Genomic DNA, 27056 nt, shown 5'->3' on the forward strand with positions numbered 1-27056 from the left:
TCTGTCGTCGTAGACCACTTGGGGCGTTTCATATTAACCTTGGATCCAGCAATCTTGTTGATCGTAGGAGGTGACTTCAATTGTCAATTTGAGCCACTTACCGATCCTAATCTTTCCGCGCCCACAGAAAAAGATCAGCATTGGTCAATACCTGACCCACAGATTACTCCGATCAAAGTATGCTCACCACTGGCACTGCAACTGTACTCACTTACTTTGGCCCTCTCATTGAGGGCATGTAACGGGAGGACTAAATCCGACCAGCTAGGTCAGTTTACATTTAACAGAGAAGGGCAGGCCGCTTTGCTTGACTACATCCTGGTGAAAACCAGATCCTGGGAAAAGGTCTCCGACTTCTATGTCCAGCAGAGACAGGACAGTGACAACAATGCCCTAATAGTGATCATGAAAATAGGAAACTTGGGTAGGTCCAACCCGTCACCCCTTACTACAACGGAGACAAACGCATTAACACTATCTAATAACAGAAGGAGAGTTAGATGGAATCATATCCAGCATTCTCCCTCAAACTAGCTTAAGTTTACTGGCTAGCATTACCTATTTTAACTGAAATGTGGGATGTAGGACAGGCAGAGGCTTATACATGGGGTCGAGAAAAGGCATCCAAAATACACGAGGAGTTAACTGCAAAATTGACTGACGTATTCTACCCGATGTCGCAACCTAGGGAAATCAATCATCCCAAATGCTTGTGGTTTAACGTCAATTGTCGTAAAGCCAAACAGGATCTAATGGATGCGGCGAAGGTTAGGCCACAAATTAAACTTGCCAGGGCCAGGTAAAAAGGGACCATCTAGCAAGAAAGAAAAAACTGGGAAGTAGATAGGTGGGAAGCCCTTAGGACAGCCCAGAAACGACAAAGATTTGAAATCGTTCTGGGCAATAGAAAGTTCAGGGGACAGGGAAGGACGACCTACCATAGAGCCTAACATAGCGCCTGAAGTCTGGGAGACGCATTTTGGGTCATTGTATGACGAGGAAGATGGCGTAGGTGTTCTCATTGGCTCCCAGAGCTCACCCTTGGAGTTCCAACAGGAAGGGATGTGGGAGATCACCATGACTGAAGTGGGAAGTGCCATCAACAATTTGCATTGTAACACAGCGCCAGGCCTAGATAAACTTCCAGGAGACTACTTCCGGAATTAACCCAAAATTTGGGTCCCTTATCTGTGTGCCCTATTTAATGCTATCATGAAGGGCATTGAATACCCCCTCACCCCCTCAAACACCTGGCATGGAGCAGAGATAGTTCCCATATTTAAAAAAGGTTGCCCTCTTCTACCCTCAAATTATAGACCCATCAGTTTGACATCACCCAAAAACTGATGGGACGGGTCCTTTTGGACCGCTTACAGGGTTGGATAGAGGAGGAGGAGATCCTAAGAGCCCTATCAGGCCGGCTTCAGAACAAATATGTCAACCGTAGACTACATTTTCAGATTACAACTACTGTTCTGGAAAACGGTGACCATAGAGGGTGGCAGCCTCTATCTTATATTTGTTGATCTGAAGTCGGCCTTTGACCTTGTACCCAAGGAGAAACTCTGGAAAGTACTAAGTTGCATTAGGATTCCACAGTACCTCCTCATTGTGCTAGTGAGGCTTCATTTAGGGAACTATGCCCAAGTAAGGTGTGGAAAATACGGAGAACTTTCTGCACGTTTCCCCATCAAAAAGGGGGTACGCCAGGGATGCGTTCTCGCCCCCACTCTATTTTGTCTTTATATCAACGGGCTCATAGACCACCTAAATAACATCAAGTATAATGACGCCCCTAACCTAGTCTCGGGGAAGGTTCCCGCGTTGATGTTTACGGACGATACCCTGCTACTATCCAAATCACCAACGGGTATACAATGCACTCTTGATGGCTTTGTAGAGTTCTGTAACATGAGGGGCTTGGTGATCAACCTAATTAAGACCAAATATATGGTCTTCAATCCCCTCAAAACCACTCGTCCAAATCCTTCCCTAAATGGTACACTCCTGGAAAGGGTGAGGATATGGGAATACCTGGGTATTACTCTATCGGAGCACTTTGAGTGGGGGTCCCAGATGGCCAAGGCGAGACTTAGGATAACTCAGACTGTGGGATAACTCAGACTGTGGGTGAGATTATGAAATTGCACAGAACCTCAACATTGAAGCCAGCTGCCCCTGTTGTGCAAATATATAAAGCCCAAGCAAGGGGGGCAACTCTATATGGGGTGGAACTGTGGGGTCATTGGTCTTCCTCCAACCTCACAAAAGTGGAGAACAAAATTCATGAGGCAGTTACTGGGCCTTCCTCGTAGCACCTCCCTAGTTCCTCTCCGTATGGATTTGGGCATGAGGCCTATTGACGAAGAGCTTCCCCTTAGACTTAGACATTCTGGCGTTGGGTGTGGGTGACTTTGGAGTTGTCCTGCTACAAAGCCGAGCTCAAGGAGATTCTGTCTATTCCAACTACTAAGAAAATACTGTGGCTTTGCTACATAAGGGATCTCTTTGCTAGGCTAGGCAGGAAGGACCTCTGGAAAACCCCTGAGACATCATGCCCATCGACATCCAGGCTGGATCTAGTGCAACACTATAGGCAATCCAATTTAGTGTCCCTACAGGAAAGCACTACTGGCGGTCGGATGACAGCAGAGTTCCTACAAGTAAAGGATGTATACAGAAAATAACAATTCCTGGATCTGATCTATCCCCCACTGGCCAGGAAATTGTATATAGAATTTAGACTAGGGAACTTTCCACTAATGACCCACACTAGCAAATGGGCCACAGAGAACATGGGAGACTGTCCAGCATGCAAGTACTGGGTAGAGTCTAAAATCCATGTATTGTTTTTCTGCCCTGCATACCACCTGCATCGCAAACGCTGGATAATTCAAATATGTAGAAACCTAGGGTTTGGGTGTTGCTTAGAGGCCTACTGAGTCTTGAAATACGATACCCATCCTCCAATCGTATTAGCTGTATCACGTTTTTTAAACACTATGTGGTCCTTGCGGCGGGGCTTCTTAAAGTAACATTCTGGGATGTTTTACGTAATGAAACTGTAAAAGGTCACAACAGGGTTCAGCAAATAGGGAACCTTGTCTCAGCCTTCCGTTTTACTTATCGTTTTGAATTGTGATTATTTCAGTCTGTCATTAACCTAATGGTTGCTTTTTTTAATGGATTTTCAGAGAAGCGGAGGATGCCTTTTTATAATTTGCTTGACTGTAGATATATGATTGCGAGTGTGCACACCTTCTATTTTTTTAATGTCTACTGCGTTTTTGTAATGATGTACTTTTATGGCCTTAGTGGCCGAAATAAAGTTATTGACTGACTGACTGACTGGCTTAAGAATGTCAAACATTTTCTTTATATTGTTATTCCATCAAAGTGCCTTTGACTCCCAGCAGAGGTAACCAACCTGATTTTACATTCAATACAAAATGTCTATTATGATGAGGTGTTTGTGCAGATCCAATCTTCTCCACACATTGCCCGGTTTAAACAAATTAAAGTTTTTCCCCCTTCGGTCCTTAAAATCTTTAGATCTGTTTCTAGGGTATGAACTCTTTAATAAGGACCGTACTCAATGTATATTCTCACACCCGCTCTCCTTATCTCTCTCTCTCTCACTGCAGTGTAAGGGTTTTGAAGGGGTTGCAGGGACCCTTGCTCTATATTTACCAGTTCTAAGAAAAGTGGTTTGTAGGGAAAACAACTCTTCCAGATTGTGGAAGAGGTTCTTTAAAGAGAACCCCTTTTTAGGTGTAGCTTCAATGTAAAGCAAGCATTCGAACTGCCAGTAGGTACCTCCTGAGAAAAGGTCAGCTCTTCTGGGGTTTTCCAATGCTTAGGTTTTGTAATGAATCGTTTGTGTAAAGAATGGTGTTTTCTGCTATATAAAACCATTCATTTCAACTAAAATGAAATAAAATGTATATGAGTTTGAGCTCTGAAAACTGTGATTGGAGAGTTGGTGCATGAGCAAGATAAAACTATGAAGAAGTCCGTAGGGGAGTAGACATATAGATTGTTTTTTTCGAAAGACTATTGTCTGGTAAGGACTCTTAACAATACCTGTTTTTTTCTGGGAGTGGTGTCCAGTGTCTCATTGTATGATTTTGTGATGGTAGTGTGTTTGAAGCTAAACAAAAGAGGGATGTGAGAGGCTGGCAGTGCTCTTCTCTTGTTCAAGGGGAAACAAACTATGGAGGGCCCAGTTACCTCAAGCCTAATGTGGGGACCATATACCTATTAGAGAAGCATTTTACAAGTCTAAAGTACACAAAACACTGCCAAATGAGTAGAAATTTGAATGTGAAGAATCCTGCATGTGAGTGATGGCTTCCCGCATATGAGATGGTGAATCTCGAGTAATGTTCTGAAGAAATGCAGGTCCTTAATGTCCATAGGTGTGAAGTGTAATAGAGCAAGGGACTTGAATGTGTAAATAGTGCAGAGTGGAGAGGCTGTTGTGAGCTTCTGTGGGTAGTTGGTGTGTAAAACGAGTTGGAAAGTGCTAGGTCAGAAAAGACTAACCTGTGTAGTGATTTGAATAGCAGATTACATTTATACAGGGTCCCCTTGTGTACCGAAGGAAATCCAGGGTCAGAAGGGTGAGTTTAGGTGTGTCACGGCCGGTCAAAAATAATACAGATTACACATTTAAGGACTTGTACAAGGAGTAAAGGCTATCTAGTGCGGGAGAAGAATTAGGAGGTTTTGTCACTTACCTCACTTTCTGAAGACTAAAGTGTTACTCAAACAGTAAGTTTGTTGCACTGTTGGGGGATGTTTTTTTTTCTCGCACATTTTGTAGTTGGAGTCAGGTGTACATTGCAGTTAAAGTGATGAAAGTAGGTAGAGAGGTTGGATTGTCAAAGAAGGACTGAGATAACATTGGGAGTTCGAATGTAATTCAGAACCTTTGACTTAAAAGAGTAAATGACTTCCGTTTAGAATATGCCATTTCAGTGCCATGTTGTGGGGAATGGCCGTGATACAGTTGCTCCCTTGATAGAAGATGGAGAGAAGGAGGAAAATAGTATTTAGAGTATTATCGGCGAGAACCAAAGATGATGACGTTGTGTTAGGGGCAGTGTTTGAGAAAGAAGAGGCAATATCCTAGAACAGTTATGATCAAGGGCTAATATAAAGTTGTGGCCATCACTCACTTGCTTGCAAGAGACCTCTTAGAGCTCTTGTATTGCGTCAGTTTCAGGTAATGTGCTGCCCTCCTCTGACATTGATTGTCTCGGACAGCTGCGTAGAAAACATCAGAATGCAGACAGGACCCTCCTCCCACGCGTATTTAATATTTTGCCTTTATGGTGCTTGATAGATACATAAGCTTTGCCACTAACATATAAGCTTTTCTTTCAGACTGACGTCATTGTGAATAGCGTCGCTAAGGACCTTAACCTTGACGGTGGTGCTGTATCGAAGGCCTTGCTGCAGAAGGCAGGTCCACAACTTCAGCAACTGGTAGATGCAGCGGCCAAGCTAGACAATGTTGATGTGGGATCCGTGTTACCAACCGATGGGTGTAATCTGAATTGCAAAAATATTTTTCATGTTATTTGTCCCAGCTGGAAAAATACCCAGTCTTCAGAGGTATCACTTATTTACTTTTTTATTTTTACGATGTCTGTCTTGAATGTTTAAATTCCCTTTATATGGAGAAACTGCCAATTTATCTTTTTTCTTGAACTACGCCGTCCCTAGAATATTACCTCTGTTGAACTTTGGAAAAGTGTTACCCAAATACATTTGCTATTTTTTATTGTATTAAATGCAACTCTAGTTAACAGCATCTGGCAAAACAACTTGCCATGTTTGCAACCTGTAAATATATTACAATACAGGCCCGAACAAGTATAAAATTATAGTTTGAAAATGCAACCTTGCTTTAAAGTGTCGTTGATAATTGCTCTGATGTGCAATTATTGTTTTAATAGACACATACCCTCCTTAAATTAAAGAGGGATATTGTTCAAACATATTGCATTTTCAGATAGCTTTAATTTACATTTGTTTTATGCAGAAATCATTTCCGTAATAGGAAGGAATAGCTCAGCAGCAAGGTCTTGTCCCTCTAGTGGCACAGGGCCTCTAGGACAATGGTTTTGGTCCCGTCAATGCTTTCAAAGTATCTTTATTTGGAAAATATACTGTGTTTATGCTCTTTATCAGTCCGGAATAGTTTTATGTGATCTGCTCAAACTGAAGACTAATTTATTTATTAAAATGTGCCTCAGTTGTGCTGCCTTACACGTTGATTGTTCCTTAAATGTTGACGATTGGACTAGCACTTTTTCTGGAGCCTAATGCAGGGCTCTGTGCTTGTATCCTTTCTACACTGCAGGGCAGGGCAGGGCAGTGTCGTGAGTGCTGCCAGAATGTACTGACGTCAGAGGGTCTTGAGTAATAACTCCATCCTGTACTTTGCAGTTGTTGCTGGATACCCTTATGCACTTGACATTTGCCACAGTCTTGCCTTTAGGTGGGGGTTGGGCCCTTGATGGTCACCAAGGACTTTTGACTAGACCTCTGGATCATGCTGAGGTCCTTTCGATTGTCAATTCTTTTTTTTTATGTTTATTTATTTGTTGCTTAAAAAAATGTATCAAAACAAAATGCACTGTTTGTAAGCAGCATAGGTTTCTTAATTTAACTGGGCAAAATATAGTAATTTTCAATTACATGCGTGATTAATTGTATTCAATTTAGAGCAAATCGTCACCAGTGTTCTTTTTTTTTTTTTTTTTTTTTTTTTTTTTATTTCTGAAATTCTTTATTGTATATAGAAAAATATAATTTTACATACATGGAAGAGGCTTATACATGAGTGGAAAGAAGAAAAGAGAGAAAAGAAGAGAGAGGGGGGGGGGGGGGGGGCATTACATACTCTTGAGATCGTTCGCCAGTTCGTGGTCTCATAGTCCAAAAGTCTCATAGTCTGGTAGTCCATATTGCGCCCATTGGTATACCTTGGCGTTTGTTGTCAGGCGGCTTGCTCCCCGCGCCACCCCGGGGGACAGTAGAGAGAGGTCTAGGTTATAGGTTATAGGTTGAGTAGGAGATGTGCTCGGTGCTCTGTTGGCACTAGCCTATTTCGGCCTGTGGCCCCAGATGTTCATGGCGGCTTGTGTGATGATGACAGGTAGTGATCTAATGATCCCCACATGGTCGACTGTTTGTGCGTCTTCGGTGTGTATTTTGCTGTTATGTTGTCCGCCCCCCTCAGGAACGTGACCCAGTTGAGCCACGCCTGTGGAGACGCCTTTGATGTGTCCTTCCAGTTAGTTAGGACGACTTTGACTGCGGCTGTCAGCATGAGATCTATGAGGTCCCTGTCCTCCGTTTTTGTGATCGCCTGGGATGTAAACCCTAGTGCTAGGCCTGTGAGGTCTGTTTGTATGTCTGTGCCTGTGATCTCGTGGATAAGTGTTCTGATCTTCCCCCAGAAGTCCTTGATTTTTGGGCATTTTAGTAAAAGGTGTTCTAAGTCTCCCCTTTCTTCATCACAGTTCCAGCACGCGTCGCTGTCTCTAATGCCTACAGTGGCTAAGCGAGCTGGTGTCCAGTATGCCTTATGTATCAGCCAGAATTTTGTCTGGTTCAGCGTGGCCGTTATTTTTTTCCGACTGGTGGACCTCCATAGCTCTGCTCTGGCTTCCTCACTGAGTGCTTGACCTGCTGCCTCCCCCCAGAAGTTCATGACCTTGTCATTGAGTCTGGTGTGTTTGGGGCTTAGGATCTTGTAAAGGTGTGCTACCTGGTGTCCCAGTGTGTTCAGACTGTTAGCCAGCTGTATTATCGAGGGTGTCTGGGTGTTGAGGTTAGCCTTCCTTATTGCGACCTTTATCTTCAGGAAGTTGTATAGTTCTACGCTCTCTAGGTTGTACTCTCCTTTCAGGGTGTCAAATGTTACGTCGGCGCCCTTTTTCTTAAAGTCATTGGCTGTGGATATGCCTTGGCTGTACCAGTCATGCATGTCTAAGACCTTACCCCTGTATTTTAGGGATGGGTTGTGCCAGATTGATTCGAAAGGCCCCCTTTTGATGCTCGTATTTAGCAGTTTGTCAATCTTGAGCAGAGCTCGTTTTGTGTTCCTGAGTATCGGGTTATCTTTTATTGCCGGGTGTTTGGTGGCCGTGAGGAGGGTGATGGGTTTCATGCCGTTTAGCAACCCTTGTTCTAATGTTAGCCATGCCGGGGTGTAGTCCTGTCTTGGGTCTAGCCAGTGCAGTCCCTGTCTAGCTAGACACGCCTCGTGGAATCGCTTGAAGTTTGTTATGTTTAGCCCCCCCTGTTCTTTTGATAGTCTAAGTTTTTGCATACTTATTCTGGCCCTCTTCCCTCTCCATAGGAAATCATTCAGTATCTTGTCTATCTTTTTGTGGAAGTCCTCTGTGTTGGTGAGGGGTAGCATGGCTAGCATATAATTGAGCATTGGTGTGATCATCATTTTAATTGTCTCCACCCTCCCCCACCATGTTGTGAACTTTGGCGACCAGCCGTCTACCTTGGCCTTGATTTTCTGGATTATAGCCTGTTCGTTATGTTCTAGTGTCGTGCTCAAGTTCCTCTCGAAGAGGATACCCAGGTACTTGATAGGTTTATTTTGCCACGCTAGACCTGATGTGCCGAGTACTGTCCTTGTTGTGTGGATGTTGAGGGGCTTGCATTCTGATTTATCCTTGTTAAGTTTGTACCCTGAGACCTGGGCGTACCTCTCAATTGTGTCTGTCAGTGCCTTGATGGATCTCTCTGGGTCCTCTGTCATTATTAGCACGTCATCTGCGTACGCTGCCAGTTTAAAGTTTTCCCCTCCTATTGGCACCCCCTTTATGTCTTCGTTAGTTCGTATCATTGTTAGGAGCGGTTCTATCGCTAGTAGGAAGAGGCCGGGTGAGAGAGGGCAGCCTTGTCGTGTGCCTCTGCCTAAATTTAGTGTGTTTGAGGTGCCTCCGTTCACAACCACTCGCGCTTTGGGGCTGTTGTAAAGCGCCATCACCATTCTTCTGTAGTTGGGTCCTAGCCCGAACTTCCCCATGCAGTGATCCAGGTAGGGCCATGAGACTCTGTCAAACGCTTTTTCGGCGTCCAGGGCTATCATGACGGCCGCTTTGCTGCTCTGGGCCGAGTGGTTGATGATATGGCATAGTAGTCTGGTGTTGTCATGGGACATGCGGTTTTTGAGGTATCCTACCTGGGAGTTGTGTATGAGTTTTGGTAGGTAGGCGTTAAGTCTATTGGCTAGTATCTTCGCGTATATCTTGCAGTCTACATTTATGAGTGAGATCGGCCTGAAGTTCTTCGCCTCTGTCATGTCTTTCCCTTCCTTTGATATGACTATTATGTTTGCCTCCGCCATTGATGGAGTCATGCGTCCTTTGAGGACGCACTCCTCAAATACCTGTTTCAGAGTGGGTTGGAGTGTTGTCAGGTGTTGTTTATAGAACCCAGCTGTGAATCCGTCCGGCCCTGGAGCCTTGTTCTCTTTGAGGCCGACCGTGGCCTTCTTTATCTCATCCTCTGTGACCGTGAGCTCTAGAATGTCTCGTTCCCTGTCTGTTAGTGTGGGTGTAGCTATGCTTTTGAGCAGTTCCTCGCCCCCATCTTCCTTTAGTGTGTCATCTTTTGTGTAGAGACCCTCATAGAAGTCCCTGAAGACCTCGAGGATGTTTTTATTGGCGGTCTGGGCTTTGTTGTGCTTGTCTTTGATTGCCCCAATTGTGTGTTGTTTTTGTTTCCCTTTCAGGTAGCTTGCTAGGTTTTTCCCCGCTTTGTTGGCGGTGCAGAGGTTAATTGACTTGTATTTGTTGATCCAGGTCCCTGCTTTTTCGCTCAGTATCCTGTTGAGCTCATACTTCCGTTTGGTTAGCTCAGTGAGTGTGTTATTGTCTTCCAGGCTGGCTATGTGGCTGTTCTCTAGTGTTTTGATTTCTTTCTCTAGGTCTGCGATCCTATTGTTTCTCGCCTTGTTCATTTTCCCTTTTATTGTCATTACTACCCCCCGTATGGTTGCTTTAAGAGCATCCCATAGTACCTCTCTAGGCGTCTCTGGTGTGTCGTTGATTGTCAGGTATTCTCGGATTGCTGTGTCTATCTCTGCCTTCGCTTCTGTGTGTTGGAGGAGGCCGTCATCAAAACGCCACCTGCGTGTTGGCTTTTCATTGTGTCTGCCTGATAGTGACAGGCTTATGTGTGCGTGATCTGATATGGTCCTGGGTCCGATCTCTGTGTGGTCTATTAGGTGTGTGTGTGTTCCTGACATCAGTATGTAGTCTATCCGACTGTAGGAGTTGTGGGGGTTGGAGTAGAATGTGTATTCCCTGGCATCCGGGTTGCTTAGGCGCCACGGATCCTTCAGGCCTAGTTTCGAGCACAGGTTCTTGAGGATGTTAGGGCTAGCGGTTGTGTGGCGTCTGCAGGGGTGCTTGTCTATAAGAGTTTAAAGTGTCTTCATTTGCTGATCGTTTGGTTTATTAATTGTCTGTTGTCCATTGGCGGTTGATACCATGGTTCTCTTTAGCATCCTTTAGAGCTCAGTTTGTCAGCTAATCTGGGATAACGATCTGTCAGACTCACACCTGTTTTTTTTTGTTTTTTAATTTCCTTGCAGTGTAAGGGAAGAGGTGGCCGGCTTCCTGACATATTATTGCAAGGCGCCTGTTCCCCTGAATGCGGAAAATGTGAGTCATTTGTTAAGTCTCCATTCAGATAGTTTCCCAGGAGTCCTTGAAGTTTTACGTGCGCTCCCTCCTTTCATCTTATCTAATATTTCTTTAAAGTCTCACTTGTGTGATGTTTTTCAAATTCATACTGAGTATTGTCAGCAAAGCTCTTGTAAAACCTTGATTACTTCACACCCAATTGTTGTGAATGAATGAATTACTACTTTCCCACCACAAAGGAACTTGTAATATCCATGATCTTCTGTCTACCTTAGGATCAGTGTTGCAGCACCATTCTGTCTCACACTTCAGTCTTCTGATTACACAACACCGGAGTGAGGTGCCCTAGTATTTAAAATGCGGAGCAATTAGAGTAAAGAAGCGAACAGTGAGGACCGACAGGACGCACAGAGCAGCGTATATGCAGCACATAGGATTGAAGGTTAAGCCCAGATGCAGATGCAGATAGAGACTGAGAGAATGAAGGGCTAAAAGACAAAAAAGAAACCCGAACATGGAAGAACACAACTGCCAAAGATATAACCAACTCTACCTCAGGGATGATGCGGGCAGAGGAACTTTGTCGTCGCACACCCTTTTTGCAAGTAAGGGAGGGCGGGGGGTGGGAAGGCGAGAGTGGGGGAGGGGGGAGGAGGGGAAATGGGGAGGGGGAGGTTTTGTACATGGGCTTACTGACTATCTTTTCTTTCTCTGCATCTCTTGCATCTTTTATTTCTCTTTCACACCAGCACCAAGTAGGAGCACAAAGAAACAGGAACACATAAACAGGCACATGGCTAGGGGGACAAATGATCCTAAGAGAAGCCCACCAGCACAGCGAACGCACACCAGCATTAATGACACATAACGGGCAGAGCAGCATAGGGTCAGACATCAAAATAGTCTCCCTAAATGTCAAAGGGCTAAATAGCCCTGTTAAAAGAAGGAAGGTGCTTGACCACCTAAGGAAACTTAAGAGCGACATTTATGTGTTACAAGAGACCAGGCTAGAAGAGGCAGACATTTTGCGATTAAGAGCCAACTGGATAGGGGAGGTGGTGGGATCGCCGGCACAAAACAAGAAGAATGGGGTAATAACACTAATAAGCAAGAATTCGAACCTGTCTATCACTAGCTACCAAGCTGACACCCAGGGCAGAACACTAGTGACCAGCCTCAAGCGAGCAGGAGAGACCTACCACGTCGCAAACATTTACGGCCCGAACAGTGAAGACAAACAGTTTTGGGAGGGGATAGGTGCCCAGCTACACAACTTACCAATGGAAGATCTATTGATTGTTGCAGGGGATTTTAACCTCGTCACCAGTGTTCTAAGTTTTTTTTTTCTAGTCACTCTCTTCCGAATCCCCATGTTCGAGGCATATGGGCTGCAGATGGTACATTATGAATAGATCGCCATCTGGTGTTGGGCTCGGATGATTGCACTTTGTTTTTCTCTTGGAGAGTCTTTTGTAGGTTGGTGACTCCTCCTTTGGTTGCTAGTGCGCATGGGCATCGGCTCCATCCTTAGATTGTTTTTTTCCGCCATCGGGTTCGGATGAGGATTGAAGCGCTCCAGATCGACTTCGGAAAGAAGTGGACTTTCGGCGCGTATTCCCTTTCCAATTCGACGGTATTGTTATCGAACGCGATTTCATTTCCATTCCGACGCGTTTCGATTTCAACATCAAAGAAAAACTTTGGTCTACGTCGACGAACAGGAGGCCTTTCTCGACGTGGTCAAGCCCGGGGTCCATGGAAAGGACTCCCTTTAAGAAATGTCCAACGTGTGGTGCTAAGTTCCCACACAAGGACCTACACGAGGTGTGCAACCTCTGCCTGTCGCCTGAACACGAATCCAGAGACTGTGAAGCCTGCGCAGCATTCTCTTCTAAGTCGACGATCAGAAACCGTCGAGCTCGAAGACACGAGGTTTCCAGAATGCAGTCGGAGGCGATCCCCGAGCTGTTCGAAGACCAGAACCTCGAAGAAGAAGAGGATCATGAAGAACAGTCGGGGTCGGAAGGGGACGAGTCGGAGGTCGAAGAGTTCGACGTTCAACAAACCGTGAGTGACGACGTCCCCTTACCAAAAAACCGACCCCGTGCGGTAACGACCCCGCCTTCGAGCCCGGTCAAACCGCAGAAAAAAAGTTTCCGACGCCCCGCCTTCGGGCCCGGCAACGAAACTGAAACTGAAACCCTCGGGCTCCCACCATGTCGGATCCGAGAAACGGTCGACGCCGACTTCAACACCGAAGCTTCATGCAAGGGAAAGCTCGGGATCGAGACATTCCATGTCGAAACCGAAACATGCTTCGACGTCGAAGACTCACTCGGCACCGAAAAAATCGGACTCGAGCAAATCCTCGGTGCCGAAGACACCGAACATTGACGATCGAAAGCAAAAGCACCTTTCGGAACCAAAAACTTCGGTACCGACACAGGAGCAACAAACAGATCCGAAACAAAATATTTTGTTTATCGATCCACAAACTGGCAAAGTGTTGACGAAGAAGAGGAAGAATGAACAGCTAGAGGACAAACCTCTTCCTTCTAAGAAGAGAACAATGGGGACAAATACAACTCCTCCTACTTCTCCTAGACCCACACCCTCTTCTCCTATTCCACACACTATGCCAACTATTCCTCTATCTCCTACACCAAGACCATCTACACCTCACACAGATGTAGACAGTGACACAGGGGAGGGGGAACCTCATGGGGATGATGAGTCTATCCCAGACTAGGAAGACCCATGGGAGAATTATGATGCAGGGTCAGATGAGGACAACGACCCACAATTATATCCCTCAAAACCTTCACCACCTGATGATAACACATATTTTGTACAGCTCATTAATAGAGCAGCAAAATATCATAAAGTAGACCTACATACAGAACCTCAAGTAGAGGACTTCCTATTAGAGACACTACCTACTGCACAAAGAACATCAGGTACTCTACCTATGCTGAAGGGTCTTCTTAGTCACACAATAGACATATTTAAAGACCCAGTGAGAGCTAGGGTGTTAAACCCAAGAATTGATAAAAAATATAAGGCAGCTCCAAAGGACCCAATATTTATCAAAGGACAGGTACCTCTGGACTCGCTTGTGGTCTCCAACGCTCGCAAAAGGGCAAACTCATTATCAACGGGAGAAGCCCCTCCACCTGATAAAGAGTCAAAATTAATAGATGCATCAGGAAAAAGGGTAGCATCACAAGCGGCAAACAGCTGGCGTATAGCCAATACTCAAGCGCTACTTGCACGCTTTGATACGGCGCATTATGATGAGTTAGAAAAACTCATCACACATCTCCCTAAAGAACATCAGAAAAGGGCAGATCAGCTTATACAGGAAGGAAAGATAATAACTAACACTTCCATTAAATGCGCCCTGGACGCAGCAGACACTGCAGCAAGATCCATCAACACCAGTATCATGATAAGAAGGCATGCATGGCTTAGAGTCTCAGGGTTCAAACAGGAAGTACAAACATCTTTATTGAACCAACCTTTTGATCAGAAGACACTTTTCGGCTCAGGCACAGATGAGACTTTAGAAAAGATGAACAAGCATTTACAATGCAATGGTTTCGCCTTTGGAAAAGTTAGAGCTATTGGCATTGTAAATGACAACTTTTGTATTTATGTTTTGGTTTTGAAAACAGATAAATAAATGGCATTGTCATTTACATTGCCATTAGGTTAATCTCTCGCAAATGTGAGACCTATTGTACCCTACGGATGAGCTCAGCAGACAGCAATTACTACCACACACACACACCCAGAGCCACACACACACCCAGAGCAACACACACACCTTAACCGGTATTATTTCATGGTGCTCTCAAATGGGAGGACAATGATAAAGGAGAAACCGTGAAGAAAACTAATTGCTCACAGTGACACCGTTTGGAAAAGCTGGGAAGCCAGGAGTGAACCCAAGGTTTTTGGGTCAGAGAACCGCTGCTACGTTTTGCCTCCGGTTCTACAAAAGAAAGTTTCTGACTGATCATTTTACGCAAGTGCACTCACAACATAATTTGCTTTTTCATAAATTGGGGCAGCAACAGTGGGAACATTCCAGTATAGAGCAGGTACACCTTGGACAGAAAGAGTACAGCCTTTTGCAATTACAGAACAGGTCAAATTCGGGCAGCAGCAAAGCAAGCTTTACTTCCCCACAGAACAGGCATGTCAGCAGGAAAGCAAGCTTTCTTTACTCATAAAAGGACGCAAGTCCAATATTTCATTCCCTACTGAACATATCCAGAAGCGTAAACAAAAACAAAAACAAACTTTCAGCGCTCACAGAATATGTACAGTTAAGGAATGACTGACAAGTAGATTACAGACATATCTGGAATGTGCTCAAGTCTCAGAGTACTGTATAGGTGGATAAACAAATGAATACTTGAGTTCTGACACAAATTCTCACTTAGACGATACTCCATGTCAGCATCCTGAAAGCCCTGCTGCTAGGACAGGGAGACTTGCCTACTGTTTGTGTTGATTCTTGGGGTTTCCATGGATTTAGAAGTAGCAATACCCATAATATCACTGTATTTTGGATCAGCACAGCTCAATATGCTCAGGACAGGTACACATGCACCATTCTCTTCTAAAATATTCTGAATGCGTGTGCGCAGGGCTGGATTAAGCAAAATAAGCATGTGCTTAGGGCATCAAGGGAAAAGGGACACCACAGACATTTTCAATTGCCGGATTTACCATGAACCATATAATGCAAACTTGCAAATGGTGCAGCTGAACCTATAAAGTGGAAGTATACAAAAACAAACTTTATCCATCTTACTCGAAGTTTTATTTCATTGTGAAATAATAAAATGTTACTTTACAAGTTATTGATTATTTTTGGAATTAGAAATATATGGGGCACCAAAATCTTACGTGTTTAGAGCCTCTAAAGGTCCCTACGTAATCCCAGTCTCGGAGCGACACTCGTTCAGTGTTAAGAGCCATAACAGATATTTGAAACAAAGATCAGTGGGGAAAAAGGGGGGGGGGAGGCAAATGAGGGTCATGAAGACCCAGTAAGGACAGCAAGGGGGCGGGACGGCAGTGAGACCTCTACAAGCTAATTAGATGCAGCGAGTGATCCACAAACCAGGTAAGTCTTTTTTTATGAAAACCCCTGCTGTGCACTCCACCCGCTGTACACTCCCCCGCACCTCCTCCGCCACTCTTTACTTGTGTCAGCCGCCACTTAGGGTTAGTGCAGGTTCCCATTCAGTGCAGGGTGAGAGCATTGGAGCAGAGGATGCAGGCTGAGTGTGCGGCAGCAGAGGGTGCAGGGTTAGTGTGCGGCAGCAGAGGGTGCAGGGTGACTGTCAGAAGCAGATGTTGTGGCGTGAGTGCACGGGAGCAGATGATGCAGGATGACTGTCAGAAGCAGATGTTGTGGGGTGAGTGCACGGGAGCAGATGAAGCAGGATGATTGTCAGAAGCAGATGTTGTGGGGTGAGTGCATGGGCGGGAGACGATGATGCAGGATGACTGTCAGAAGCAGATGTTTCAGAGTGAGTGTCAGAAGCAGACGATTCAGGATGAGTGCATGGGAGCAGACAATTCAGGATGAGTGCATGGGAAGAGACAATTCAGGATGAGTGCATGGGAGCAGACAATTCAGAACGAGTGAGTGGGATCCAACAATGAAGAGTGAGTGTCAGGATCAGACTATGCAGGGTGAGTGGGTGGGATCAGACAATGAAAAGTGAAGTGTCAGGAGCAGACTATGCAGGGTGAGTGGGTGGGATCAGACAATGAAAAGTGAGTGTCAGGAGCAGACTATGCAGGGTGAGTGGGTGGGATTAGACGATGAAGGGTGAGTGTCAGGAGCAGACTATGCAGGGTGAGTGGGTGGGATTCGACAACGAAAAGTGAGTGTCAGGAGCAGACTATGCAGGATGAGTGGGTGGGATTAGACGATGAAGGGTGAGTGTCAGGAGCCGACTATGCCGGGTGAGTGGGTGGGATCAGACAATGAAAAGTGAGTGTCCGGAGCAGACTATGCAGGGTGAGTGGGTGGGATTAGACGATGAAGGGTGAGTGTCAGGAGCAGACTATGCCGGGTGAGTGGGTGGGATCAGACAATGAAAAGTGAGTGTCAGGAGCAGACTATGCAGGATGAGTGGGTGGGATTAGACGATGAAGGGTGAGTGTCAGGAGCAGACTATGCAGGGTGAGTGCATGGGATCGGACGATGAAGGGTGAGTGCCAGGAGCAAACGAGGCAGGGTGAGTGCGCAGGAGCAGATGGTGCAAAGTGAGTGCATGAAAACGAATGGTGCACATTGTTTGCAGGGGAGCATAGACTGCAGGATGAGTGGGCGCATATAGTGCAGGGTGAGTGCACAAGAACAGACAGTGCCAGGTCAGTGCACAGGAGCAGATGGTGCAGAGTGAGTGTGTGAAAGCATATGGTGCACATTAATTGCAGGAGAGCATACACTGCAGGCTGAGTACGTATGAGTAGACGGTGCAGAGTGGGTGTGTGGGAGCAGACAAGGAGGGTCAGTGTGCTGGAGCATACGGTGCAGGGTGAATGCACGGGAGGTTATGTTACAGTGTGAGTGTGAGTGTGTGGGGGCAGAAGTTGCCGGTTGAATGCCTGGATCATAAAACATGGGCCCACCATCACATAAATAATATATGGGCCTCTGAGTCACGGTGACTTGACGTAGGGCTTCTGGACAAATGCATCATAGGAACCAGTGATTAATAATACAGCGACGCATGTCTTTCAATAACAGGGTACCTCAGTGAGGTGGTCATTTAAGGGGCCTGGCATTGTTCCTGCTCTGCGGCTTCTGCTACAATGCACTAACCTAAGCAGAGGCCACAACTGCGGCACTTCCAGAGTGCAGTGATGACGCCGTGGCAGGGGGGCGTATCAGTCTGTGACTGCAGACAGAGAGTGTGACACCAACACCACGAGGCTCCTACATTGCCCTTCACTGCACACAGGGACAGTGACACCAACACCACGAGGCTCCTACATTGCCCTTCACTGCACACAGGGACAGTGACACCAACACCACGAGGCACCTACATTGCCCTTCACTGCACACAGGGACAGTGACACCAACACCACGAGGCTCCTACATTGCCCTTCACTGCACACAGGGACAGTGACACCAACACCACGAGGCTCCTACATTGCCCTTCACTGCACACAGGGACAGTGACACCAACACCACGAGGCACCTACAATGCCCTTCACTGCGCATAGGGACGGTGACACCAACAACACGAGGCTGCTACAAGGCCCTTCACTGCGCATAGGGACGGTGACACCAACAACACGAGGCTGCTACAAGGCCCTTCACTGCGCATAGGGACGGTGACACCAACAACACGAGGCTGCTACAAGGCCCTTCACTGCACTCTCAGCAGCAGCCGCACACCAGACGCCACTGGAGGGACGCCACCCGCAGCAGCGGTACTCACCCCGCACCGCGGTTCTCGCACCCACCGCCACTCCACTCCTTCCAATGAAAGGCCCTTCACTGCACTCTCAGCAGCAGCCGCACACCAGACGCCACTGGAGGGACGCCACCCGCAGCAGCGGTACTCACCCCGCACCGCGGTTCTCGCACCCACCGCCACTCCACTCCTTCCAATGAAAGGCCCTTCACTGCACTCTCAGCAGCAGCCGCACACCAGACGCCACTGGAGGGACGCCACCCGCAGCAGCGGTACTCACCCCGCACCGCGGTTCTCGCACCCACCGCCGCTCCACTCCTTCCAATGCTGTTCAACTACCTCGGACACAGCTCATTCAACAGCGGGACCAGGACACAGCAAGGGGCTGGCCTCCGAAGGGGGCGGAGCTGGGTGTAAACAGCAAGCCATGTTCCGTGCAGCAGGCGGGAGAGGAACGGACGGCGGGAGGGGGCGGGAGGGGGGCGGGAAAGGACACTAGAGGAACGGACGGCGGGAGGGGGCGGGGGCGCGCGCGGCTGCACCAAGTACCTCACAACTAGGGAACAAGAGCGAGTGGTCTTAGGTTACGAATGTTGACGGGCCCATGTGGAACAGCAGGGCTGAAAGAGGCACGCCAAGCGCGTGAGCTTACCCCATGGTCCTGCCTTCGGAAGCAGCCGGACCAGCTTGCAGCTCTGCCCAACTTTCTTTTCCTGAAGTCTCGAAGAGCCGCTGCGAGCAAAGTGAAAGCGAGTCACTTCCTGAAACAGCACGTGTTTAATTTCCCACACCAGGAAACAAGCGGGAGGGGGAGCAAGGGAGGTGCCGGCAATGCCGGACCAGACACGGGGGCGTTCCCGGCGTCCCGTGACGTCGGCAAAAGCCAAAGAATGTCGGGAACGCCCCCGTGTCTGGTCCGGCATTGACGGACAGGCCCCTCGTCCAATGGCAAGGCTCCGTTTACGGAGCCAGCCAATCAAGGACGAGGGCCGAACCAAGCCACCCTACGGTTCTCAACAGGATTTCGCCTGCGCCGAAAAGATGCGCAGAGCGCATCTTCGGCGAGGCGAAACCTAAAAAGGACACAGAAACGACTAAGTCAATGGGAGCATTACAACAGCCAACACAAAGGGGTTCCTTTCGTAGATCCACCTATAGAGGGGGCTCAAAAAGTACAGGGACAAGTCAGCAATCCACCTCTTTTACACCAACATCACCCAGAGGTAATTCAAGAGGCAGTTACAGAGGTAACAACAACAAGGGTAGAGGTCGTGGAAATAATAACAACCGCAACTCCCCAACCCCAAAACAGTGACTTAATACGACTCCCCCCAGACCATATAACACCGGTCGGGGGACGTCTAGCACAGTTCCTACCTGTCTGGGAAAACATCACATCAGACAAGTGGGTGAGACAAATTATCCAACATGGTTATTGTCTAGAACTCACAGACACCCCACCAAACATCCCCCCCAAACAGGGTCCAATGAGTCAAGACCATCTGACATTGTTAAAGGAAGAAGTACTATCACTGCTACAAAAGCATGCCATAGAGAAGGTTCCAAAACATCAACAAGGGACAGGAGTATACTCTCTATACTTCCTAATCCCCAAAAAAGACGGGTCTCTAAGACCAATCTTAGATCTCAGACCTCTCAATGCATATATAAATTCGGAACATTTCCACATGGTCACGCTCCAACAAGTACTTCCTTTACTGAAGAAAGGGGACTTTCTTTCTACACTGGATCTAAAAGACGCTTACTTTCACATCCCAATTCACAAAGCCCACAGGAAATACCTAAGGTTTGTAGTGGAAGGACAACATTATCAGTTCAAGGTCCTTCCGTTTGGGGTCACAACGGCACCAAGGGTGTTCACAAAATGCCTAGCAGTGGTTGCAGCACACCTAAGAAGACAACAAATACATGTCTTCCCTTACTTGGACGATTAGTTAATAAAGGCCAAGTCACAAGAAGAATGCCTTCACAACACACAGAAGACCATTCAATTACTGCACCAACTAGGGTTTACAGTGAACTACAAAAAATCCAACCTACAACCAAACAAGATTCAACAATACTTGGGGGCTACTATAGACACAGAAAGAGCCAAAGCATACCCCAATCCAATCAGGATACAAACAATGGTCACGTTGATACAAAGATTTCAACCACAACACTCACTACCAGCAAGGGTGTTTATGCAACTGTTAGGCATGATGTCATCCTGCATACTATTAATACCACATGCCAGACTACAGATGCGTCCACTACAGGAGTGTCTAGCGACACAGTGGAATCAGGCTCAAGGTCAGATTACAGATCTGGTGTTGGTAAACGACCGTACGCATTGCTCTCTGAAGTGGTGGAACACAACAAACATTTCCAAGGGACGGTCGTTCCTAGAACTGATTCCACAACTGATACTGACAGCAGACGCATCGCTCTCCGGATGGGGAGCGCATATGGACAAATACACAGTGCAGGGGAAATGGAGTGTGCAGCAAAAGAAACTGCACATCAACTACTTGGAACTACTAGCAATATTTCTAGCATTAAAAGCTTTCCAAATGCACATAACCAACAAGGCAGTCCTGATCAGAACAGACAACATGACTGCAATGTATTATATTCAAAAACAGGGGGGGACACTGTGATGGGACCTCGATCCCTACCTCGCCGATGCCAAGCCTTCCCTCCCGGTCCCGGCGACAGTCCACCGTTCCACGGGCGTCCATAACAACCCGGACTCCACCCCTTTCTTCTTCCCTTCAGGAACCCGTACCGACGCGGGAGAACCCGGAAGTGCTACCCCGTGACCCCGGAAGTCCCTCCCCTTGTCCAGAGGCGGACCATAGAAAAGCCAGAAGAGCGGACAACAGGGCGTTCAAGCAGGAAGACTCGTGGCAGGAGACGGCGTGCGACGAACCCGGGAGAAGAGAGAGGAACCCGAAGCAGGAGACGAGGTCTGGGCGGAGGACTGGTGGAGTCCAGAGGAGGAAGCTGGAAAGCGGCCGCAACTCGAGGACAGAGTTGCGGCGGGCCAAGTGAGTACCAGTTCCCCTGTGTGTAAATAAAATAGCCTGTAAATATAATACGTGTATAGTAGCTGCTTCCCTCACCATACACCGAGCACTGTGAATTAGTGTATATAGCTGTGTGTCTGTCACGATCACGATTGTATATAATTAACCCACACATCCCGGCACCGAGTCACCCTCCTACCTATCCGTGCTACCTCTTCCCATCTCGTACCTCCCTCCCCCCCCCCCCCCCCCCCCCCCCCCCACCTCACGCTCGCTTTACTCCCCTCACGCCCGGTGAAGGCAAAGGTCATAACCTTGGTTCTGACCAAAGAACTAACGGCCACTTTCTCTCTCTCGTTTTCATCCCTCCGAGGAGCCACCGTCCCGTCGCTGAATCGACCGCTACAGCAACGGACCAGTCAATCCCACCTGCAGACCCGCTATCATCCCCGTTTGAAGACACCTCACCTCAAAGCCGGAACCGGCAGGCATCCAGAACCCTCTTCTCCTTTGTACCACACCCTTTGTACACTGTACTATAATAAATACCGGCTACGAGATAGCCCACTACATACGGCCTCCACGCTTGTAATTCCGGTCTGCTCCCACCCCACGCTTACAGACACGCTCTCTCCAACTATCCAAACTAGCACAGGACATTTGGAGATGGGCCATTCCTCAGAAGATCTATCTGTTAGCAGAACAACTACCAGGAGTTCAGAATCAGATAGCAGACATCCTAAGCAGAGAGTCAGAACAAGTACACAAATGGGAACTGCACGACCAGATACTGCAGCCATTCTTCCAAAGATGGGGGCAACCAGAGATAGATCTGTTTGCCAATCATCAGAACGCAAAATGCCAAAGCTTCGCATCCAGGTACCCACACCACCGGCCCCAGGGCAATGCTCTATGGATAAATTGGTCCAACAAATTTGCTTACGCTTTTCCCCCTCTCCCACTAATTCCATTAGTGGTTCGGAAACTGCAACAGCACTCAATGACAATGATACTAGTAGCACCCACGTGGGCAAGACAGCCGTGGTTCACCACGCTACTGCAACTATCACAGGTGCCACATCAAAAGCTAAGATTACTACCCATGCATCTTACACAGAACCATGGAGAAATAATGCACCCAGATCCCAAACAATTGAACCTAGCGATCTGGCTCCTGAGGTCATAGAATTTGGATATTTAGATTTACCTCCAGAATGCATGGAAATCATTAAACAAGCAAGACGCCCTACCACCAGGGCATGCTATGCCGCAAAATGGAAAAGGTTTGCTGTATACTGTAACAGTAATCACATCAACCCTCTGGACGCGTCCACTAAACAGATTATTTGCTATTTACTACACTTGCAGCAATGTAACTTAGCATACACCTCTATCAGAGTGCATCTCGCAGCTATAGCGGCGTATCTACAAAACAGGCAACATCTTTCCCTGTTTAAAGTACCAGCAATTAAAGTTTTCATGGAAGGACTCAGAAGAGTCATTCCACCAAGACTGCCACCTTCCCCAGTCTGCAATCTCAACATAGTACTTACCAGACTAATGGGACCACCCTTTGAACCTATGCATAGGTGTGAAATACAATTCCTCACATGGAAGGTGTCCTTCCTCATAGCCATCACTTCACTCAGAAGAGTAAGTGAATTGCAAGCGTTTACAATTCAAGAACCATTCATGCAGTTACACCAAAACAAAGTGGTTCTTAGAACAAACCCAAAATTCTTGCCTAAAGTAATTTCAGCATTCCACATCAATCAGTCAGTGGAACTACCGGTCTTCTTTCCAAAACCACAGACGGTAGCAGAAAGAGCCCTACATACACTGGATGTCAGAAGGGCAATATTGTACTATATAGAAAGAACACAAACTTTCAGAAAGACAAAACAGCTATTTGTGGCGTTTTCTCCTACACATAAGGGCAATCCCATCTCTAAAGCAGGCATTGCCAGATGGATTGTAAAATGTATACAAATATGCTACTTAAAAGCAAAGAGGACATTAACTGTTCCTCCTAGAGCTCACTCTACACGTAAACTAGGAGCATCTATGGCATTCTTGGGAAACATTCCACTAGATGACATATGCAAAGCAGCTACCTGGGTTACACCGCATACCTTCACAAAGCACTATTGTGTAGATGTGCACACAACACAACAAGCTAGAGTGGGACAAGCTGTATTAAAAACTTTATTTCAAACTGTTGCAACAGACACGGGCGACCACCGCTAGGGAGAGAACTGCTGTATCGTCTATTCATAATGTACCATCTGCAGCCCATATGCCTCGAACGGAATATGCTACTTACCAGTATGCATCTGTTCTTGGCATAGAGGGCTTCAGAGTGGTACATGCCCTCCCAGCCTCCCCGGAAACCTGTGTCTGTTCCAACAATATCTTATTTAGATACACTTACATGGGCATTTCTATCTGTATTCTATCATACTACTCCATCTAACCCTACTATGGCAAAACAATCTAAGGATGGAGCCGATGCCCATGCGCACTAGCAACCAAAGGAGGAGTCACCAACCTACAAAAGACTCTCCAAGAGAAAAACAAAGTGCAATCATCCGAGCCCAACACCAGATGGCGATCTATTCATAATGTACCACTCTGCAGCCCTCTATGTCAAGAACAGATGCATACTGGTAAGTAGCATATTCCTTATAATCCCTCCCATTTACCTTGGGTACTCTTCATCTAAACCGCTGTGGGCTATCCAGCTACCCAATATTTTCTTGACATTTTGTTGACCTCCTCTACTCTCAAATACCACCTTCTCTACTTACATGCACATAATCATGCTTGATTGTCATATCGGTTTTGTGAGAGTCTGTTGGTCACCTAATTCCTTAATGAGGGTTATCTTTACTGTCATAAACTGTGGCCCACAGAACAAAAGCCGGCCCTATAAAGGCCGATGTCATTGGGAATTCCTGCTAGTTTGAATAGGGCAGTCGTTGGGATTTCACTCCCTAGTATGATGGATAATTCAGCTGTCCGCTCCTTCCAGTATACTTGGATCACTTTACATTCCCAGATAGTATGCATGCAAATGCTCTCTTCAGTGCTGCATTTTATGCACATAGCTGTCTGAATTAGTCCCATTTTGTTGCAACCTTCTTCTACTGTACTATACTCTATGCCAAAATTTAAACTGTATCGGGCCACTTTTATTGCTACTTCATTGGGTGTGAGTAGTTTCCCAGCCTATATTATCTGCTAGTTCACTTTCCCATGCATCCCTTGGTTTATGCAGACAGTCCAGCTTGTTATTAAGCATGTGCATCTTGACATCGGCCTGTTGCACGGATGGACTTGTTGAACTGGGAGGGGGGCCAAAAGCGCTAACCTCAAGTGGTGAAAGGCTGTGCTAGAGCAATGGGTCTTGAAACGTAATCTCTTACTCAAGTCGTTAAAGATTTTTCCCCATTAGTCGTATGGACCTTTGTTAGTTGGCATGAAACGTTGAAATGGAGAAGACTGCAACAATACATTTCTAACTTGTGAAGCCAATGTAACTCCACAACAAGGACCAGGAATCACTAAATATGATTTAAGGGTTTTATTTGGATCACCAATCAATCCAGGGTATTTGCAAGCCAAAAGTAAGTTCAATAAGTGCATCAGTATAATAGGTAAGCTGAAATATCTAAGTTGATTGAGACGCAACAGAATGAGATCTTTCTGTTTTCTAAACATAAGTCCAGTATAGGGTCATCTATCAAGGGACTCTAATTTGGGAGAATAGAATGTGTCAGCATGATCAGACTTAAGTAGAAATCACCATTAGGGACCAATCAGACCATTACTTGAGTACATCTGCAACAGAGCTCAAATTTCCCAACACACCGAGCTCAACTGTGGTTCTCAACATTTAACTTCTTGCCAACTGGTATATGATGAACAGAAATGTTCTTTTGACCATTGTTTCTCCACGTTCACAACAAAATAATAAACCTTCAAGAAAATAAAAACATGCAGGCAGAGCAAAACACATTTTGTAAACAGACTAACTTTAGCTAAGCATTTAATATGCACTTAGCATACATGATTATGCATGCACACGTGCAACTTGAAAAATAAATGTACAACATGAGTAAAAGAGTACATGCTTACAGATGTAAATACAACTTGGAGTATAAGTTTAAAAATTCAAATAAAACTACAGTGAATACATTACATTAATATGGTTTTAATGCTTCATATACGTTTGTAAAGTTAAGGCACGATATGAATATAATGTCAGCTGCACATATATAATTCATTTCTGTGATGTGTTAGGGTGGAGTCTAAATTGCGCTGCTCCAATCCCTTCTCTGATGGCGATGTTAGCCATCACAGCCAACATATGAATCTTATCAGATGAAACCAGATCAAAACCCTGAGTTCTTCAATATTTTTCATGTAAAGTTTTGCAAGCATTTTATTTCATCATAATATCTGCACTGACTCTGCTCTAGTTCCACATCTTCTCTCTTTCTTCTTATTCCCCTTCTTTCCGGTGCCTCTTTTTTCTTTCATACACTTGTACCCCTTCAAGATTACACACAGACATATTACAATGAGGGCAAATATCGCAAGGGGTTTCAAAATAAATGTAAAAGGTACATGTTTAGGTATGTTAAATACAACTTGAAGTATACGTGTAAACTCGTGAATAAAGAATACATGCTTTCATGTTAAAACTTAACATTAGTGCTGACGGTTTATACATTTCTAGTCTCTACATTTATTAATACTTTTGTAATGCTTCAACACGTTCAGAAAGTTAGGGCAAACTGTGAATAAAATGCCAATTGCACATATATAATTGCATTTCTGTGAAGGGTGGAGGGAAAATGGTGCTGCTAAACCTGGCTTTACCAGAAGTTAAGCAGCATGAGCGAGTTGGTGGCAACATACTGTGTAGTGATCAGTAGAAGTGAACATGACAGTTTTTTCCTTTATCACTGGAGTGAGGCCTACCGGCTTACTCAATTAAAGTTTTGCTGCTGTGTGCTCCACACACTCTTGGCCTACATCAGTTTGGTGTGTAGCTCTGTGCAGTGCATGCATTTTTTTCAACACAAACTTTATCACGTTTATTCATATATACATACAATGTTACACAACCATCTTTGATCCAAATCGTAGTAATACAGTGCAGCGGCATATTCCTTGGAGTGTATATCTGTGTGAATAGTCAGTACAATACCGTCATGTACATTTCTTCTATGTTGCACTAAACAGTCTGTTTTGTATATTCAGACCACATTATGCATTTCTAACTAAACCCATAACGATTACCCCAGTACACCTCCCGCCACCCCCCATCTGCAGTCATCTAACTGGGAACACCTTACTAATCTAGAGTACAGGCAGAATAGTTCTATCACATGTTACAAAGAGTCCTGCACTGCACTGGGACCCGCGACACCATACCTTGGAATACAACAAATTCAACAACATCCTGTAGTGGGCATCCCCCCCTTCGTACAATATTTCAGTCACCATTGACATCAGTCTATCACTGCAGGTGGAGGTTCCTCCCATCTCTTAAACACCTCGCAGAGCACATCCCACACCATCGCTATTGGTATTTTTCTCTGGCCCCTCTGCTCCTCCCTACATATTGCAGCACTTTCGGCAAGACTCCACTTAATCACCTTGTCTCTCCAGGTCTCTAGGTTTGGGGGCCTTATCGCCTTCCACCGACTAGTAATATGTCGTTTTACTAGCAGTGCATGCATGATGTACATGCTCTGGGTGTATGCGTGAATGTGAATGGTACAATACAGTGATGATGCAGTACTGTGCAGTGCATGTGTGTTATATTCTGTTCTGGGTGTATGTGTGCCTGTGAGTGGTATAATACAGACAGGATGCAG

At 46.0% G+C, this 27056-nt stretch overlaps 1 protein-coding gene across 1 annotated transcript in view; it reads left to right on the plus strand.

The window, feature by feature from the left end:
* LOC147732882 (protein mono-ADP-ribosyltransferase PARP14-like) overlaps positions 1-27056 on the plus strand; it is a 1251483-nt gene that overhangs the window by 376290 nt on the left and 848137 nt on the right. The window contains exon 8 of the mRNA XM_086957427.1: positions 5389-5619. Coding sequence (XP_086813553.1) covers positions 5389-5619 — 231 coding nt within the window. The remainder of the gene's footprint in view (positions 1-5388; positions 5620-27056) is intronic.

The sequence above is a fragment of the Lissotriton vulgaris genome, chromosome 2_1 (genome assembly GCF_964263255.1).
Source record: "Lissotriton vulgaris chromosome 2_1, aLisVul1.2, whole genome shotgun sequence".
NCBI lineage: Eukaryota > Metazoa > Chordata > Amphibia > Caudata > Salamandridae > Lissotriton > Lissotriton vulgaris.